At 39.4% G+C, this 19,213-nt stretch overlaps 1 protein-coding gene across 2 annotated transcripts in view; it reads right to left on the minus strand.

Annotated features, from left to right (window-relative positions):
• Nucleotides 1-424: 424 nt before the first annotated feature.
• Nucleotides 425-19,213, minus strand: part of LOC133556342 (NADPH oxidase activator 1-like) — a 96,101-nt gene continuing 77,312 nt past the window's right edge. For both annotated transcript variants that reach the window (XM_061906170.1, XM_061906169.1), the window contains exons 14-16: nucleotides 8,757-8,865; nucleotides 7,931-8,054; nucleotides 425-4,418 (exon numbers count right to left, since the gene is read on the minus strand). In XM_061906170.1, the coding sequence (XP_061762154.1) occupies nucleotides 4,312-4,418; nucleotides 7,931-8,054; nucleotides 8,757-8,865 (340 nt within the window). In that variant the 3' untranslated portion in view covers nucleotides 425-4,311. The remainder of the gene's footprint in view (nucleotides 4,419-7,930; nucleotides 8,055-8,756; nucleotides 8,866-19,213) is intronic.

Below are 19,213 nucleotides of genomic sequence, written 5' to 3' on the forward strand. Positions count from 1 at the left end.
CAGATCCAGAAGTCCACAAAAAAAGCACCACAGAGGTCACGAAAGTGTCACCCCTTGTCACACAGTCCCAAAGGGTCCCGGACCAAAATGCTAAAAAAATATAATACCACATGGAAAACAAGAGGGAAACACAAAAGGATGACACAAGAGCACAGAGCTCCTGCCTACAGCAGCCACTACAGCAGCACCATCTTGGAAAAATAATAAGACACCTTCCACGAATTTCCCCCTTAGTAAGACTGGATGGAAGATTGTTTATGAACTTAATAACATAATTGCACTACCACAAATCGCAATGACGAAGAATGCAAGCTGAGTTCATTACTGCTTTATTTTTACTCAAATTACATTATTAACTGATGTACATTGCTGATCTTCTCATCCTTGTGGTGAGAAGGATCAAAGAAGACGCCGCTGACTCATCTTCGAACAAAAGTTGCTTTATTGTCAAACGAGCGTCATTGTACATTACTGGTCTAGCCAACATATGTGTCTCCCCTTCCTTGAAGAAGCCAAACTACCAGTTTATCATCAGTTTATCTTCCCCAATGAGGTCATCTCATGTCTTTGGGTGTGTGCTAAGCAAATTGCATACATCCTGACCATGTAAGGCGATGTTTGTTTGTGTAAGTGTCCCTACCCCTGAGTTTTAGGTCAATATTTAACTAACTGTTGGCGTTAACTTAAACATGTGGTCCCTTCCCATGGATGTGACTGTCACTTTGCATAACAAGGGAAAATTTACAAGATTGTATCTTGTGAGAACTAATCTAGTCTACATGTGATAGCAAATATAATGGCCATACTTTATCACATGCCCACAATGATATGCCTCTATTTACCAAAACCAGGTGGTCCCCTTTCTCCAAAACGACAGTAAACAATAACCATATCCACACCATAATATGTGGGGATATCAACAGACACTGCAAATAAACAGAGTAGTTGGAATAAAAAAAAAAAAAAGATACCTTGTTAAAAATGGACCAAATCTGGAAGAAAATATTCCAAATTACTTGTTGTCTCAAAAAATTATACCATAAAAATGAATCCCATCTAAATGTTCCACACTGACTGACTGATGATTGGGACTGTATTCACCCCTTTTATTCTTAAATGATTGTTTTTGTTTACCTAATATTTTAGCTGCAAAAAGTGTCCCACAATCCGCTTAGTCTTCAACTTCAGACTTCAAATGTCCTAAAATACCATGGAAAAGAATAAAAGCTGATCACACAAATACAAAAACAATAACAATAATGTATGCAATAAACAGACAGACCACCTCAAAAAACGGAATTATATTTTAGTCGTTTTAATCAATAAAACACCCAGTGGGATCCACAACTATGAACGATAAAACAATGAATATTAAGAACAAAGCAACGTTGCTCCACGTCTACTTCTCTGACCGCCTCTTTGATCAATCTTTTTACAATAAAGCAAAATGCAACGAACAAACACGACGAAACACAAATATAAAAAAACAACCACATTACCAATATAATATCGCGTTTCTGCAGAACAGAACGTTGTTGTAGAAATCTGCTTCTGTCCCTGACACTTATGTGTCTTACTCAAGTTGGCTGTTCTGTAAACAATCCCCACTCACTTTGCGTTGTGCCTTGTCCGCCTGGAGCTGCTGTGACATAGTGCCTATGATAACTTTAACAACCATTATCACAGTAAACAGCACAGACTCCAACCACTTGAATACTTCCTGTAGTTTAAGGCTTACGGTAATTTGAAAACGGCACTTCGCATCATATTCTTCATGAGGACTGTAAACAATAACCTTTATCATTTTCGATGAAAAATGTTTTAAAAAAGAATTTGGCAACGTCCAGCAGGCCTAATTTAAAAGCTAACAGGCCGTGTTCTGCCTTGCTCTGACATAAACAATGACAAATAGCTCAAATCTCTACGCATAATAATAGATGATAAAATGAACTTGCAATTTCATGTTAAAAATATACATTTTGCCCTGTTCCCATAACTGAGTAATAGTGTAGAAATATTGAGAAATAACTACAAAAGTATGCTTCAATGACTAAATATAACTAACAAGGTCAGTTAGGATAATACATAATGTTGGTTATAGATAACATACAAACCCTTTATTGAATCAAAAATGTTGCATTTCAATGATCTGGTTCATTGACACAACTAAAATACCAAAAAAACGATTTTGGGAACATTTTTAGACCAGTATCGTGACAAAAATGACATGATATGCATGTGTCTACTGCATAGATGACCATAAGCAAAACTACACTTTATTCTAATTTGAAAAATATGAATCATTAAGAATGATGAAATCAACACAGATCAACTCACTATTTACATTTAAATATTAATTAATGCACTCACATTAATCAAATTACTGTCATAGTTGATTGTCACACTTTTTACACTTCTCTGTGACTCACATCTTACATGCACAAGTTCCAATTTGATCGTTGGCCAAGCTATGTGTAGTCTTTTGAAACATAAGTGGGCTACTTTGGTCATTTTATCTCATTGAGCTGTGTGGGTTTCTCATCTAAGAAGATTGATGATATGCAACATGCATAGCATCACTAACAGTTACTGATACCAGTGAAGTTAGCACATTGTGTAAATCGGGAACTGAGGAGACCAATTTTTGAAGCTTTCAGGTGGAGTTCTTTCCTATTCTTTCTTGATGTACAGCTTAAGTTGTTCAACAGTCCGGGGTCTCCATCATCGTATTTTACACTTCATAAAGTGCCACACATTTTCAATGGGAGACAGGTCTAGACTACAGGCAGGCCAGTCTAGTACCCGCACTCTTTTACTGCAAAGCCACGCTGTTGTAACACGCGCAGAATGTGGCTTGGCATTTTCTTGCTGAAATAAGCAGTTGCATCCATGGAAAAGATGTTGATTGGAAGGCAACATATGTTGCTCCAAAACCATTATGTACCTTTCAGTTGTAACTGAAAGGTATACAACTCCATCCGACTATAACAGTCCGGATGGTTATTTTCCTCTTTGGTCCGGAGGACACGACGGCCAGTTTCCAAAAACAATTTGAAATGTGGACTCTTCAGACCACAGAACACTTTTCCACTTTTCCACTTTGCATTAGTCCATCTTAAATGAGCTCGGGCCCAGCGAAGCCGACAGCGTTTCTGGGTGTTGTTGATGAATGGCTTTTGCTTTGCATAGTATAGTTTTAACTTGCACTTACAGATGTAGCGACAAAATGTAGTTACTGACAGTGGTTTTCTGAAGTGATCCTGAGCCCATGTGGGGATATTCTTTACACACTGATGTCGGTGTTTGATGCAGTACCGCCTGGAGGATCAAAGGTCAAGGGCATTCAATAATGGTTTTCGGCTTTGCTACTTACGTGCAGTGATTTCTCCAGATTCTCTGAACCTCTTGATGGTATTACGGACTGTAGATGACGAAATCCATAAATTCCTTGCAATAGCTCATTGAGAAATGTTGTTCTTTAACTGTTGGACAATTTGCTCACGCACTTGTTCACAAAGTGGTGACCCTCGCCCCATCTTTGTTTGTGAATGACTGAGAATTTCATGAAAGCTGCTTTTATACCCAATCAAGGCACCTACCTGTTCCCAATTAGCCTGTTTACCTGTGAGGTGTTCCAAATAAGTGTTTAATGAGCATTCCTCAACTTTTTCAGTCTTTTTTTGCCAATTGTGTTAACTTTTTTTAAACATGTTGCCGGCATCAAATTCCAAATTAGCTAATATTTGCAAAAAATAAAGTTTTCCAGTTCAAACGTTAAGTATCTTGTCTTTGCAGTGTATTCAATTGAATATATGTTGAAAAAGATTTGCAAATCATTGTATTCTGTTTTTAGTTACGATTTACACAATGTGCCAACTTAACTGGTTTTGGGTTTGTAGATGCCAACATTTCCAACAGATAAAAGAGTGTTCTGGAGCTCTTACATGTGGCAAGGAAAAAAACTGCTGTCCTCCTTAGCGGTTGTTACAAGACACAAGACTGCTGTAAAGGTTCAGATTTCTATGATATACTTAAATAATTAAATCTATTAGTTAGCATGCAGATATATGATGGAAAAAATATATATATATACTCATTTCATGAAGTGTATGTATATGATAGCCAAATCTATAGTTAGCATCAAAAAATAATACATTGCTTCAGTATTAATGAACACCACTTAGATTCCTGTGGTCATGGTTCCTCTCAAAGTTACCAAAACAAATCAATGATGGCTTCTGTAATGTCTACAGTAGTCACTTTTAACTTGGTTCCCATGAAAAACCTCTTCAATAAATCTAGCTCATCTCACTAGAACTCAGACATCTGCATCAAGGTGTCATTCTCTCTCATGGCAAAGCAGCTGGGGAAGATGCCTACTTTTCCTGCACAGTGTCCCTCGAGCCATTCTTCGTTAACTATTAAAAAAGTGAAAGAGAGAGAGGCATTAATAAAAAGCAATGGTAAAGAGGATGTACTGTACACTACATGGACAAGAATATTAAGACAAACCTCTTTTTAGGAAATCCGAATCAAAATATTTTTATTTGGTGTTGTGATGGGCGAGTCATGAATTAGTTAAACAAAATCTGCACAGTTTTACTGAATTGGGACTCACAGGTTCTCGTTGCAATTAACATTGTCAATGACTGATCCCTTTAACAGGAGCTGAATTAAAAAAAAGAAACCAGAAAATGTTTAATTACTTATGCAACTGTTACTTTAACTTCATTTGTATAAAAATGATAGCCCCATGGAAACAGCAACAGATGTTTCTTGCCCCAAATCAATTTTCCTTTCCATTTGCTTGACATGCTTGAAAAAGACTCACTTAGTCACAGGTACCATACCATACCAACTTTATTTATGAAGCCATTTAAGATGCACCTCACTGCATACTTGCCAACCTTGAGACCTCCGATTTCGGGAGGTGGGGGGCGTAGTCGGGGGTGGGGCGGAGGCGTGATCAGGGGCGTGGTTGGGGTGGGGGGCGTGGTTAAGAGGGGTGGCGTATAATTCACCAACTCGAGTATTTCATATATATATATATATATATATATATGTATATACTTGTAAATGTATGAAATACTTGACTTTAAGTGAATTCTAGCTATATATGTTTATTTTTATTATATGTATAAATAAAATAACCCATCAAATACACAGTAATAAAAACACAGTTGTTCTACTAACTGTTCTGTGCTTGCTTGTTACTAAAAAACAACAACACTTACTTTTCGCTATTTGAATAACCTTTGTTCTGCGTTGCGGAGGCTTTGTGCTTTGCTGACTGACCATTCATGGCTGAGTATATCCGTTCACCGTGTTCAATGAAGAAGTCTATTCTACAAAATTTATAGGCAACATACCCCTTCCCCTTCGAACTCCCCTGGATAAACTAAAATTCTTGTTTCCAATCGTTCTTGAACTTGCAAGCGTATTTCTTCATTTTGCTCGTCGAAGGTGTAATATATTGGGCTGGAGTCAATAACCAGGCAACGTGATGAAGTTACGTCTCTTTACTGTGGGCTTGAGAACAGAAATTCTATTTTCTATGTACAGTAGATGGAGGTATTGTCCTGTTTAAGAGGGTCACAACATTGAGTCAGGTTCTCATGGAGCCGGAGTGGGCGTGGCCTCCATCTCCATCTGAATTTCGGGAGATTTTCGGGTGAAAATTTGTCCCAGGAGGTTTTCGGGAGAGGCGCTGAATTTCGAACGTCTCCCGTAAAATCCGGGAGGGTTGGCAAGTATGCCTCACTGACTCATCAACACTGAACATAGACTCGACTATGACTGATTCACAGATGGTGAACGATGGTTTCACTGTATTAACATGCAGCTGTAAGTCATTCATAAGTTATATGATTCAGTTTAAGAGACTGTTCAAACTACAAGTGTTCACAAAGTACACAGAACAAGAACTATGATTAACATTTTGAACCCTTTTTTTTCTTGACACAAAGATTACTAATGTATTTAATATTTGTTTGCTTACTATGGTATATTATATATTTATTATTTATTTGTTTACTGTTCTGTTACAGAGAACAAGGAAATTGGATAAAATTGCTATGGTATGAAAATGGGTAGGATTGAATAAGCTCTGCTCGAACGTGCTGTAATAAAGAACTGGAACTGTATGATGCAATACATTGTATTGTATGCATGTTCGAAATAAACTGAACTGAACTGAACTGAACTAAGTTAAGCATTGAAAACTGGGACAGCCTGTGTCAAGATTTATGAGCTATAGATGTGAATGTACTTTTGTAAATATTTTTGCTGACAATGATCTGTTATCGTTTGCTAATTAGTTATTTTGATACGTAAATTAGATTTCTATAAAGTGTGTTGTATGTGTAGCAATGATTTATTTGATTTCAAATGTGCTAGCTGATAGTTTAACTCACATTTAATTTGAAGGTAGTCAATGTGCTTTTTAAGATACCACAAGGGCTGGGTATCGGTACTCGATACCTTTCAGGTATCGACCGAAACAACCTGATACTAAGTAGTATCAAAACTGCGTCTGTCAAACGATACCTGCAAGTGCTTCTTTTTGCACCCAGATCAAGGAAAAAAGTATTTTCCAATGGTTTTGCAAGCGTTCTTCAATTCAATGCGCCATGTGATTGGTCCATCACCGCAACAACAATAATTTGTACGGCGGTAAAGCGGTTTGAAACAGTGCAGAATTGGCTGGTCATTATTTCAAGATGCCGGCAGGAAAACGGTCCAAAGGTATGGTTGTACTAGACGCCTGTGGCGCCAGGTACAAATAAATGCTCACAATGCGGCAAGATTATTTCGGGGAAAACAGGGAATACTAGCAATATGATTAAACACCTCATCAAGCACCGAGCACACTTAAGGTTGGAGAACTGTACTGTGTTTAAAAAGCCGGCTTCTACAACATCGTCGTCGTCATCTCAACAGGACACTGCTCAACTGTCGAGAACATTAGGCAATATATAAATGGTTACTATGTTAACAGCACCCATCCTTTGTGTGTTAAAACATGTATTGTCAAGTAGATCGTTTTGGGCATGTAAACTATCGCTAACTTAGCTTGCTCGCTAATTAAACAGCCGAAATAATACTTTGTTGTACATTTTTGTACAGTTATTTAATAAATATTGAGCATTTTCAAAATGCATGTGCGTAAAAATCTTGAATGGAGCGGTGTGGTGACAATTATGCAACCCATTGCATTCTTTTCACATGATTAATGAAGTACTCAGTTGGTATCAGTATCGTTTTAAGGGTAATGGTATTGGTACTGGTATCAAAAAAGTTTAAGCGATACCCAGCCCTAGATACCACACATTCTCATTCCTATTGTTTTGTGTATTGTTGACACAAGATAAACAAAAGTCAAAATACCAGACGGATAAATGTGAAAGAGACAATAAATAACAAAGCCACATGAACATTGCTCTCTGATCGGCATCGCTGTGCGTAACTATTGTGTGTTTGTGGAAGTTGACAATAAACAGATTCACCAAAACTGAACGAAGACTGACTCACTGAGCATCAGGGACGGAAAAAATTATTTCCTCAATGTTGTTAATAATAAAAAATATAATCATATTAATAATAATAATACATACATTTATTTTATAAGTTGCTTTTCGAGGAACTCAGGGCATTTAAAAGCAGTTAAAATTACAATCAATAAGCTTGGTATTCACCATATTTACTTGGCTGTCAAAACACTTTTGGAAAATCCAACATCTTTGTCTAACTTCTCCTGATGAATATTTCAACAGAAACAAACCACACAGAAAAAGAGTGGAAGCTGTTGTAACAGCAAAAAGGGGACGGAATATACTTTTTCTATTTTCAGTTGTTGTGGGTGCAAAAGACGTGTTTTAATATTTGTGTCCATGTAATGATGCAAAACTAATGTTGACTTGCTTCAACTTACCTTCACACAGAATGTCAATGGTATCCCCTTCACTAAACTCTAAATCCTCTGGGCCCTGAGCAGAATAATCATGTTTTGCCACCATTTGGTAAAGGATATTATGGTTGTGCAGGGGATCTTCGACCTAAATTAAAGGAATACAAGTCCAGGTAAAAAAAAAAAATTATATATGATAACCAAATACAATAATTGAATATCGCCGCAAATACAAATTTATAATTGTAATTAGTTAATAAGACAATGAATGTCTATTCAACTGTACAGTGTCAAAATTGTAATGCCTCTGACTATGAAGTTGTGCAAATTGACTAAAAAATGTACTTAAATCTTACCAGTAAATTTGAAAAGAAGAATGACATACTGTAATTTAAACTGGATGTTAGACTTAGACAAACTTTGTTGCAATAAACACGCTCACATTTAAAGCAGTATGACTTTCACACTGCCTCGAAAACTGTCTTTATACAGCGTATTTGAGTGTATGTGTGTGTGCGTGGGCGTGTGTGTGCGTGTGTGTGTGCGTGTGTGTGTGTGTGTGTGTGTGTGTGTGTGTGTGTGTGTGTGTGTGTGTGTGTGTGTGTGTGTGACTCCGTGTCCGTTTGTAAAAGTTTGTTCGTATAGAGTTCAATAAACAATTTAATACAATGTATGCAATTGAGATAGGCTCAAGCACCCCCCGCGACCCCGAAAGGGACAAGCGGTAGGACATGGATGGATGGATGCTTCCAGGTCAAGTCAAACTGTGTGTTAATGGTCCTTTTCTATTGAGAAAATATATGTGTATGTTTTTTGTGCATTGATGTAGTTGTGAGTTTAAGTCCCTTACCTGGCACCACAGAGTTGCTCTGCCAGCCTCTGAAGCGTCGTGTATGGTTTTTCCTGTCTCTACCTCCCAATCGAGAGGTACCAGCAAACGTGAGCCATGCTTCCTGTATCTAATGAGAATGGTGTTGAAATTTGCAATTAATTGTAATTGTAATTGTAGTTATTATTTATTCTGTAGAGATACAGTATGTTTTAGTGTATCTATTAAGATTACACTATTAATAAACTATTGATCTATTGATCAAGCTAGCTATTGCTTGATCTAAAACAGCCCAACCACTACCCGAACCACCAGTCCACATTGCCTCTGACTGACCAGTAAAATTGCAGCTACCTAAAGATGCGTTCACAACATTATGGTGACTAAAGTAAATACTTAAACTTAGACATAGACTTCGACAAACTTTGATGATCCACAAGGGAATTTGTTCCACACAGTAGCTCAGTTACGATGATGGAAAGTGTAAGGATGGAAAGAACAATGCAGGTATAAATAGACTAAATATAGCGGTGTAAAATATAACATATGTACATAATCTTTACATAATATATGTACAGTATATTATATATACAGATATATAATAATATATTGTGTCAATATCATATATACAGTATATAACAATTACCATGCACAATATTACAGTATCTTGTTCACGAGTGAGGGAAGAGTGGATCGTGAGATCGACAGGCGGATCGGTGCGGCGTCTTCAGTAATGCGGACGTTGTACCGATTCGTTGTGGTGAAGAAGGAGCTGAGCCGGAAGGCAAAGCTCTCAATTTACCGGTCGATCTACGTTCCCATCCTCACCTATGGTCATGAGCTTTGGGTCATGACCGAAAGGATAAGATCACGGGTACAAGCGGCCGAAATGAGTTTCCTCCGCCGTGTGGCGGGGCTCTCCCTTAGAGATAGGGTGAGAAGCTCTACCATCCGGGAGGAACTCAAAGTAAAGCCGCTGCTCCTTCACATCGAGAGGAGCCAGATGAGGTGGTTCGGGCATCTGGTCAGGATGCCACCCGAACGCCTCCCTAGGGAGGTGTTTAGGCCACGTCCAACCGGTAGGAGGCCACGGGGAAGACCCAGGACACGTTGGGAAGACTATGTCTCCCGGCCGGCCTGGGAACGCCTCGGGATCCCCCGGGAAGAGCTAGACGAAGTGGCTGGGGAGAGGGAAGTCTGGGTTTCCCTGCTTAGGCTGTTGCCCCCGCGACCCGACCTCGGATAAGCGGAAGATGATGGATGGATGGATGGATGGAATATTACAGTATATGTGACAGCTGTATATGTGACAGGTGTCAGGTAATAGACAGATATCATCTATTGCTGTATGGCGAGTGATTATAAAGCTGGATGGCGTGCAGAATGAAGGAGTTCTTGAATTGAACACTGTGGGAACGAGGCTGAAGATGCCTGTTGGAGTATGAACTCCGCTGTCCCTCAATTGTCTGGTGGAGTGGGTGGGCAGGATTGTTGAAGCCTGTGATGGTTTCCATGCCCTTCCACACATCACAAGTGTTGTTCTGCTGGAGTTTAGCCTCTAGCTTCCTTCTGTAATCATCTTTCCCTTCTTGCAGCTGAACTTTGAAGCTGCCATTGAATCCTTCTCAACCCGTCCTGATCACCAGATCTGAAGGCTAGCTTCTTTTTTATTCAGCAGCACCTTTAGCTGGCTGGTGATCCAGGGCGTGTTATTTGGGTAACAATGGACAATTTTTGTAGGGATGATGGAGTCCTCAAAGAAATTGATGTAGTCTGTGATGCAGTCTGGAATGCTGTCAATGTCTGTCCCGTGAGGCTTACAGAGTACTTCCCAGTCAGTGGTCTCAAAGCAGTCCTGCCAGCTCCCTGGTTTCTCCTATGCTCAGATTTTGTTGAGACGGGCTGCCTCCTCGCAGCAGGAACAAAATGAGGTGTTAAAAGCACCAGATTGTGGTCAGACCGTCCCAGGGGGGGCAGGGCAGTGGCACTGTATGCATCTTTTGAATTAGTATACAGTAGGTCCGGAGTTTAATTTTCCCGTGTTGCAGTTCTTATATTGATGGAAAGTGTGTAAAGTAGAGTCCAAAGAAACATGATTAAAGTCACCCGAAATGAGAATGAGGGCATCGGGATGTTTGGTCTGTTGCTTAGCAACAGCGGCATGAATGGGGTCGCAAGCTGCAGCCTCATCAGCAGAAGGAGGGACATATACTCCGATGAAGATTACAGAAGTAAAGTCCCTTGGCAAATAATATGGTCGAATTCCAACAGCCAGAAGTTCAATGTCCGGCATACAAACACTCCTTAACACGGCATCCCCTGCACTTTTTAGTTCCACGGGAAGGTCCAGCCGCGATCCCCATAGCGCTGGCAAAGAGAGCGCAAACAGCTTCTCGCGTGTGTAAAAAAAAAAGGCCTGCTGCTCCGCTCATCAAAGCCAAACACAAAACGGCCCGAAAATAAAAATAATAGTAACGAAAACACACAAAAGCGCCCAAGAACCATAATTAGTGATTAATGGCAAAGATAAGTGATAAAAAAAGCAAGAAAAGTTAAAAAATAATACTAAAAATAAAGTAAAATGAAAGAATTCAAAGGAGCTACTGTGATATGCTGCCACTCTTTCAGGCGAAAGGGATATTACGTACTAGGTATACCTAAATACTAACTATATAGCACTATAGTACAATTACCACGCTTTTGATTCAGACTATATTGTACATAGAAATGAGGTGTTTGCATACATTTTAAAATACCCTAGGGTTACTCACACACACACGTACGTACGTATACATACATTCATACGCGCATACATCCACAAATCGAGACATCCACACACACAATACGTACATCCATAAACACAGCCAGTGTACAAACATACATACTGTACATACACATGCACATATACAAACATACAAAGGCACATATACATACATCATGTTTCAACAAGCAATTATTAACAATACTGGGTAGAAACAAAGCACACTGCTAAAGCTTAACCTGTTTTTACCATAACAATCTATTAGGTTATTATACACCCCCCATCCCTGTCTGAAGCATTTGTAATGTTCATAATATAGGCAATTATTATTAGAAATGGAATATCCTGTCGATGCGACAGATGAGTAGGCAGACATGTAATTTGCCGAGGTGGGTCCTCATGTGAGAGTCAAGACCAATTTGCGATGCACACAATCGACCACAGCTGCTACAAGGGAAGGAACCCAAAGTGCAACTCTGTCTCTGTCTCTCTTTCTTTGACTGAATGTTGATTGCTCGGTTGGTTTCAAAATCCTTATTGCCTTGTGCACACTTGTGCTTCCAAAGACTTCTGTCGTGGGCTGTTCCCAACAGTTCACAGTAAAGTTACATTTCTTATGATTTGCCTTCAGAGTGTCTTTGTACCTCTTGAGAGGTCTTCCCTGACTGTGATGCCCTGTTTCACCTGTCAATATTAGCATCTTTGGAATACTGTTGTCTTCCATGTGGATAATATGTCCTGTCCATCTCAATTGGCACTTGATGATCAAACACTCGATTACCTCCATTGTTAGCTGACATTTGCTAAAGTTTATGTAAGATTCAGCATGCAAAAATAATACAAATAAAAAACATATTTGTGCTAGTCTCGCATAAGGATTGTGAAAGAAATGTTCAAAAAAAAGTTCAATTCCCCTTTAGGTCATCATCCCTCAGAATGGGTGACTCATGTTGGCGTAAGGGGTTGTCGACATGAAAATAGAATAGGATAGAATAGACTTTACTTATCCCATCATGGTGAAATTATATGGTAGCAGTGTAGATACAACTACTCCACAAAAAAGGTAGAAAAAAAACACAAGAACACATCAGTATTTAGAATAGAATAGAATAGAGTTTTATTGTCATTATTGCAATGAACAGGTTCAAAGAACAACGAAATTGGAGCAGCTCCTCCTAAGGTGCATCAGTATTTATGGTTATGGTTATGGTACTGGTCTGTTTTGAACATGCAGACAGTTACAGTATGGTATGTCACATGTTTCCAGTTTCTCATTAAAAAAGGTCCGTAGAACGAATCTGGGTCACAGCTTGCCGTTTTCCAACGCACTGGTGAGAAGCACTAATGTATAGAGGTAATTAAAAAATACAAATAATCATTTACCATTTGAAAGTGTTGTTTAGTAAATATTAACTTGAAGTAAAAGTTTTGTAGTATTCAGCAGAGGTGGGACCGAGTCATTGTTTTGCAAGTCACAAGTAAGCCTCAAGTCTTTGCCCTTAAGTCTCGAGTCAAGTCCAGAGAAAAGACAGGCAAGTCCCGAGTCAAGTCCAAAGCCAAAACTGAAAAGTCCAAGTTAAGTCCCAAGTCCTGCATTTTGAGTTTTGAGTCATTTCAAGTCCTTTTAACCACAGACTAATATATTTACACAGTTTGTGTATGCTTTTAAAACGCTGAACCCCTCAAATGCATTCGTTGAAAAACAAGTGTATTTGAAATTGCAGGGGAAAAAAATAGTGCTGACATTGCACTTCATAGTAGCACTATTAACCAGTCATTTTAAACATTTAACTCATTCCTTTACAGAATAAACACAATAAACACAAAACAAGTGCAACTGTACTTATTTGCACAAAAGTGTTAACATTGTATTTCCATGGCATTTTGCATTGTAACTAGTTCCACAGCAGTTTCTATCCTGTTCTATTGATCTCATCTCATACTGTATGTGTGTTTATGTGTGCATACACATGAAAAACATAACAAATACATGAATATAACAATGAAAAGAGTTGTACTTTTTAGATGTCAGGGCCCTATGCAATATGTACACATATTTTTAATATAGTATACTTTTAACTGACCTTTATTTGACTATGTTTGTCTTTTTGTAGGTGGCTAAAATACGCGGTGCTGCTGACCGCCATTTAAAGCTATGTTACTGTGTGTGATACATTCACTAACGTAACGTTATGAGTAGGTACCTCATGCAATCCTGTTTAAAAAAAAATCACTTGACAAAAAGTATGATCAAGGTAGCAAACTGCAGTGGACGCAACAGATGGTCGTGTTTGCAATGACGTTATAACCATAGACATCTTATAAGTAGAAGCAGCGTTGGCCGCTGTGACGCAAGCAATTTGGCCGCCATCTTGAAGTGGTGATGAGGAGTCGGCCAGCAGCCTAAACTGACAGTTGACAAGTAGAAAACAAAGATGCTGGTGTTCAGTGTTTTTCTGCTTAAATGAGCAGACTGTTGAAAATAGGAATCGGGGGATTACTTTTCACAAGTAAGATTTAACATTAACGTATAATTGGTTGTCTTTTGTGAAAATAATATTACCACAGAGTTGAGAAGAAGCAAAGATTTTCAATATTTGTATGTGAAAATCACAAACAAATCTTCTGGGGGAGGATGACGCACCTACAGGGGTTTGGTTTACAAACTTTCAGCCCCAACTAAAACAAAATTCACCAGCCGCTACTGATTATAATGCATTATTTTTTTAGGCAAAGTATAAGACAATACTTTCTTAACAGTATAATTGTAACCAGGAATTAATCTTCAAGTAACAATATTCAAATACTAGCATTGTTGGGTAAAACATAATTTGGTTTTATTCTGAATCCAGTGAAACAGATTGGTGGTTTTAGCTGATATAAAGACTTTCAGGTGTTTATATATGTTTAAGTATTTGGCAGACACTTTTATCCAAAGCAACATACATAAAAAATATATATAAAACAATCACTGTAAACATAATCATGTAAGGGAAGAATGTAATACAAAATATCAATACAAAGTGTCAAGACAGAATAAACTCTCTGCTGCTGCAGCAACAGAGATACACAGTCTATAGGTCCCTAAGATATATAGATATCTAATGTATTCATACATTGTTTATGTAGGATATATGCATGTATATATAACCAAATCATATTGATTCTTCAATTTAAAAATAGCTGACCGTTTTTTTCCCCCTTCTCTGGGATTATATTCCCAGTTTTGATCTCGGACATCTGGTCACTTATAGCATATAAGAATATTCTCTTACTGTTAAGCAAACTATGAATAATAAAACACGACAAAACATGTGTCCTTTACCATAACTACACGTATGCCAAAAAGCGCGTGAAAATCAGTGGTATTCAGTGAGGTAAAACAAATTAAATGCGCTGACAGTTCATTGCTCCTGCCAAATGAATTGCACTGAGTGGAGCGGATCACCACTCCAAGATGGCGGCCCCGCATCTCGTCAGCGCCAGTAGGCAGTAGCGGTCCATGCAGCGTCAGTTATAAGATGTCTATAGTTATAAGTGAGTTTACAGTCTCACTGATACAACCACACAGCAAATAAAAGTTACGTTACTTAGCCAATAAACGTTAACTTACGTTCAAAACTTACCCTTCTTTGTGCAAATTCAAATGTCGAATGAAGTTGGAAGTTGTTGCATCTCCGTCTGTAATCTTCGAAAAATATGCTTTGCATACTGTAACTCGTTTTTTGTTGATTAAGTCAAGGTTTTAATACCAGAACAAAACTATTTTTGGGATAATTTTTCCTCACTGGCGCGTTGTTTGAGAGCTCTTCTTTGTTGGTTTTCCTGCAATTTGATTGGATGAATGCTGGGGGACGAAAATAACGTGGATGTAATTTGATTGGCTGTTGTACCTACAGGCAGCACACATGCGCTGACAGCCACACGCGTACACAATGGAAGTTACGGAGCGCTCCTGAATAACTTTTTAATCTTTGGGTTTTGGGGAAAGTGGCAAGTCATGTCAAGTCAAAAGGCTCAAGTCCAAGTGAAGTCACAAAGTCATCGATGTAAAATCTAAGTGGAGTTGCAAGTCTTTTTACATTTTGTCAAGTCGAGTTTAAAGTCATCAAATTTATGACTCGAGTCTGACTCGAGTCCAAGTCATGTGACTCGAGTCCACACCTCTGGTATTAAGTACACCACTGGTACTTTGTTTACTGCAGAATGCAGTTTTTGATGACTAGCAAAATAACAAAATAACTTTGAGAGTAAAAAAAAATGTTCTCTTTGCCCTCACAAAATGTACCAAAAAAGAAGCAAAACCAAGAAATGGAATAAAATGACAGTTGTCAGCTGTGAGCATACAATACCTCTGTGGAGAGGCGCAGCCGGCGAACGAGCAGCGAGGCAGGGCGTGCCCAGAGCGACGCCACAATCGAATTCAGGTGCGTGGATCGCGCACTGGCACACAATCAACTTATTTCCTCAGGCTGTATAAAAGGGCAGCAGCGGAGGAGGGTGGGAAAAAAGGTGGACGAGAGCCCGCAGCAGAACCTGAAGGGCGAGAGCAACAGAGAGCGAGACACGAGAGAAGGAGACACGGCCGGCTGAAAAGCGACCAAGGAGCAAGCAGCGGAGAAGGAGCTGAAAAGCGACCACACCGGAACACAACTTGTTATTGAAAAATACACGAGAGTCAAACCTGCTCAATCATGTCCTTCCTGAGTGGTCCTTGGAACCTGCACGACGACAGTGTGAGTCGTTCACATTTGGCGCCCAACCTGGCTGGACCACCGGAGGTGGGGGAGGATGATCCCCTGTTGGCTCTCGTGGGCACACTGGCCGGCCTAGCGGAAAGCAGCCGTCAGAATTGTCGACTCTTGCAACCGCTGGCGGACCAGGTGGACCCCAATAATAGAAGAAGAAGAAGAAAAAGATACAGAAGAAGAAGAAAAAGATACAGAATAAGAAGAAAAAGTTACAGAAGAAGAGAGGAGAAAGGAAGAAGAGAGGAGAAGAAATGAAGATAAGTTGAGAAAGGAGGAAGAGGCAATGATGAGAAGACAAGAAGAAGAAGAAGAAGAAGAAGAAGAAGGAGAAGAAGAACGGGAAAGACAAGCCGAAGAAAAGAGGAGACAGAAATAAGAAGAAGAGAGGAGAAGAAATGAAGAAAAACTTGAGAAAGGAGGAAGAGGATATGATGAGAAGACAAGAAGAAGAAGAGCGGGAAAGACTAGCAGAGGAAACGAGGAGAAAAGAAAAAAGAGGAGAAGAAATTAAGAAAATGTGAAAAAGGAGGAAGGAAAAGACGAAGAAGACGAAGAAGAATAAAAAGAAGAACTGAAAGAAATGGTGGTTGTGTAAGGAAAAGATGAAGAAGACAAAGAAGAAGAAGAAGAAGGAGACAAAAACAGTCAAAGAGGACGAAGGAAAGGAAAAAAAAGAAAAAGACAAAGAAAAGGTCAAAGAGGACAAAGAAGAAGAAGAAGAAGAAGAAGAAATGGAAGAAGGAAATGAAGAGAAGACAGGTGGCCATCTTCATTTCCCGCCCGATCAAAAAATGGAGGGGGGAGTTTGATTAGCCGGTTGGAGTTTCGGCTTGCGTCTGCCAATGGAGGTATGTGGAGAGGCGCAACCGACAAACGAGCTGAGGGGCAGGACATGCTGGAGCCCAAGATGGCGGCAAGGAGGCGTAGAATCCGGCCGAGCGTGCCGGTAGCAACGCCGCAATCGAATTCAGGTGCATGGATCGCGCACCGGCACACAATCAACTTATCTCCTCTGGATGTATAAAAGGGCAGCAGCGGAGGAGGTTGGGGGAGAAGGAGGAGGAGAGCCCGCAGCAGAACCTGAAGAGCGAGAGCAACAGAGCGCGAGACACGAGAGACAGAGACGCGGCCGGCTAAAAAGCGCACGAGGAGCGAGCAGCGGAGAAGGAGCTGAAAAGCGACCAGACCAGAAGACAGCTTGTCATTGAAAAATAAACGGGTCAAACCTGCTCAATCATGTCCTTTCTGAGTGGTCCATGCAACTCGCACGAGGACAGTGTGAGTCGTTCACAACCTCGATCAAACATGGTGGAAGTGTCTGTTACTAGATATTGAAGTTGTAAACTTGCTATATTCCTACAAAGGGACAATCCGACCTTAATATAAAAAAAATAATTGTTCTATTATTTGAGATCGGATTTTATGAAAAAATTAATCGCGATAAGTGTTTTGCCATATCGCCCAACTCTAATATATATATATATATATATATATATATACACACAAACCCCGTTTCCATATGAGTTGGGAAATTGTGTTAGATGTAAATATAAACAAAATACAATGATTTGAAAATCATTTTCAATCCATATTCGGTTAAATATGCTACAAAGACAACATATTTGATGTTAAAACTGATTAAAAAAAATTGAAAAATAATCATTAACTTTAGAATTTGATGCCAGCAACACATGACTAAGAAGTTGGGAAAGGGGGCAATACATACTGATAAAGTTGAGGAATGCTCATCAAACACTTGTTTGGAATATCCCACAGGTGTGCAGGCTAATTGGGAACAGGTGGGTGCCATGATTGGGTATAAAAGCAGCTTCCATGAAATGTTAAGTAATTCACAAACAAGGATGGGGCGAGGGTCACCAACTTGTAAGCAAACTGTCGAACAGTTTTAGAACAACATTTCTCAACGAGCTATTGCAAGGAATTCAGGGATTTTACCATCTTTGGTCCGTAAAATCATCAAAAGGTTCAGAGAATCTAGAGAAATCGCTGCACATAAGCGATGATATTCCGGACCTTTGAACCCTCAAGCAGTACTGCATCAAAAACCGACATCAGTGTGTAAAGGATATCACCAGGAACACTTCATAAAACCATTGTCAGTCGCTACATCTGTAAGTGCTATGCAAAGCGAAAGCCATTGATCAACCACACACAGGAATGCCGCCGGCTTCGTTGGGCCCGAGCTCATCTAAGATGGACTGATGCAAAGTGCTAAAGTGTTCTGTGGTCTGACCAGTCCACATTTCAAATTATATTTGAAAACTGTGGACGTGGTGTCCTCCTGAACAAAGAAGAAAATAACCGTCCGAATTGTTGTAGGCGCAAACTTGAAAAGCCAGGATCTGTGATGGTATGAGGGTGCATTAGTGCCCAAGGCATGGGTAGCTTACACATCTGTGAAGGCACCATTAATGCTGAATGGTCCATACAGGTTTTGGAGCAACATATGTTGTCATCCAAGCAACGTTATCATGGACGCCCCTGCTTATTTCAGCAAAACAATGCCAAGCCACGTGTTACAACAGCGTGGCTTCGTAGTAAAAGAATGCGGGTACTTTTCTGGCCCTCCTGCAGTCCAGACCTGTCTCCCATCGAAAATGTGTGGCGCATTATGAAGCGTAAAATACGACAACAAGACCCCAGACTGTTGAACAACTTAAGCTGTACATCAAGCAAGAATGGTAAAGAATTCCACTTTCAAAGTGGAAAGTGGAATTGAGTGTTGTTAAAAGAAAATGTGATGCAACAAAGTAGTGAACATGCCCTTTCCCAACTACTTTGTCATGTTTTGCAGCCATTAAATTCTATGCTAATTATTATTTGCAAAAAAAAAAAAGTTTATTAGCTTGAACATCAAATATCTTGTCTTTGTAGTGCATTCAATTGAATATGGGTTGAAAATGATTTGCAAATCATTGTATTCCGTTTATATTTACATCTAACAC

Source organism: Nerophis ophidion, linkage group LG07 (genome assembly GCF_033978795.1).
Source record: "Nerophis ophidion isolate RoL-2023_Sa linkage group LG07, RoL_Noph_v1.0, whole genome shotgun sequence".
NCBI lineage: Eukaryota > Metazoa > Chordata > Actinopteri > Syngnathiformes > Syngnathidae > Nerophis > Nerophis ophidion.